The sequence below is a fragment of the Orycteropus afer genome, unplaced genomic scaffold (assembly GCF_000298275.1).
Source record: "Orycteropus afer afer isolate SDZICR_OR568_19922 unplaced genomic scaffold, OryAfe1.0 scaffold00376, whole genome shotgun sequence".
NCBI classification, from domain to species: Eukaryota; Metazoa; Chordata; class Mammalia; order Tubulidentata; family Orycteropodidae; genus Orycteropus; species Orycteropus afer.
Window position 1 is genome coordinate 612,367 of NW_006921963.1, and position 1,160 is coordinate 613,526.

At 48.4% G+C, this 1,160-nt stretch overlaps 1 protein-coding gene across 1 annotated transcript in view; it reads left to right on the forward strand.

Annotated features, from left to right (window-relative positions):
• Positions 1-1,027: 1,027 nt before the first annotated feature.
• USP31 (ubiquitin specific peptidase 31) overlaps positions 1,028-1,160 on the forward strand; it is a 148,956-nt gene continuing 148,823 nt past the window's right edge. The window contains exon 1 of the mRNA XM_007953193.2: positions 1,028-1,141. Coding sequence (XP_007951384.1) covers positions 1,028-1,141 — 114 coding nt within the window. The remainder of the gene's footprint in view (positions 1,142-1,160) is intronic.

The following is a 1,160-nucleotide window of genomic DNA, read 5'->3' on the forward strand; positions in this document are numbered from 1 at the left end:
CGTTTTTTTGGGCTGGAGGTAGCCTACAGATGTACTTTTTTTTTATCCCTTGCATGATTTTTTTCTTTCTTTTATAATTGAACCAACATTTAAAAATAGTATTTCCACCTTCTTTTGAAAAATCACATGATCAGGCTACGCTGTGCCCTCATTTTCAGATGGCTGGAGTCGAGTGTCATCCACTCCTTTTAGAAGCACATTGATTTGCAGTTTGCTGTAGTCCCCACCATTCCTCACAGTATCCCCAACACTGACAGGTAATTGCTTAAAGTATTAACGGACTAATATGATGACCGAGAACACCAGGATTCTTCATTCACTGATGGGACCATTTTGGTCCCTGGGACGTTTGTGGGTCTAAGCTTAGAGGTTAAGTTGATGGCAGTGGTTTGGCTTTTTTTTTTTTTTTTTTTTAACCTCGAGGAGACTGAATTAAGGATTAAGAAAGAAAATACATGCTTAACACAATTTTTGGAATATAGCAGCTATCATTAGCATCCACTAGCAGTGTAAGCGGCAGGAAGGTGGGCAGAAATGTTGATAGTTTCATTCCTTGTATTTCCAGCGCCTAGCACCGTGCTTGCTACATACTGGGTACGCAGTAACTGTTTGTTGAATGAATGAATGATGGGTGAACTCAGAGATTTTGCAGTCTAGTTAGAAAGGAAAGTATTTCTAGTAACACTGTCTTGCTGGGATCCTACGGTGGCCTCAGTGCCTTGCGTGCCGCCGCAAAGACAATCCCACCCTGACGTGCTAGAGTGTGTGACGGAGTCTAGGCTGGTACCGGCGGGCGGTCAAAACCTGCAACGTTCCTCGGGAGCTGGGCGGGGCTGACTTGCCCAGTACCAGTCAGGGTCCTGCCCACCATCTCTTTCGGGGTCTAGTAAGAAGGGGCATCTTGATATCTGCAAGTTCCCACCGCCTTCGCCATCACACCAGCAAAGACAGAGACTCATTCACAGAGTCAGTCACTCTGCAGGATTCTAGCCTTCTCCTCCGGGCCTGGACCGTGACCACATTAGACATGGCCCCACTCGGGCTTCACGCAGCAGGACAACGCTCGGAGCTGCGAGTCATTGCTTCGGGTGGGAGAGGTGGCTCAGTGCCCACAACCAACATGGCGGCCGCGGCGGCTTCAGTGCGGGGCGGGCGGTGCC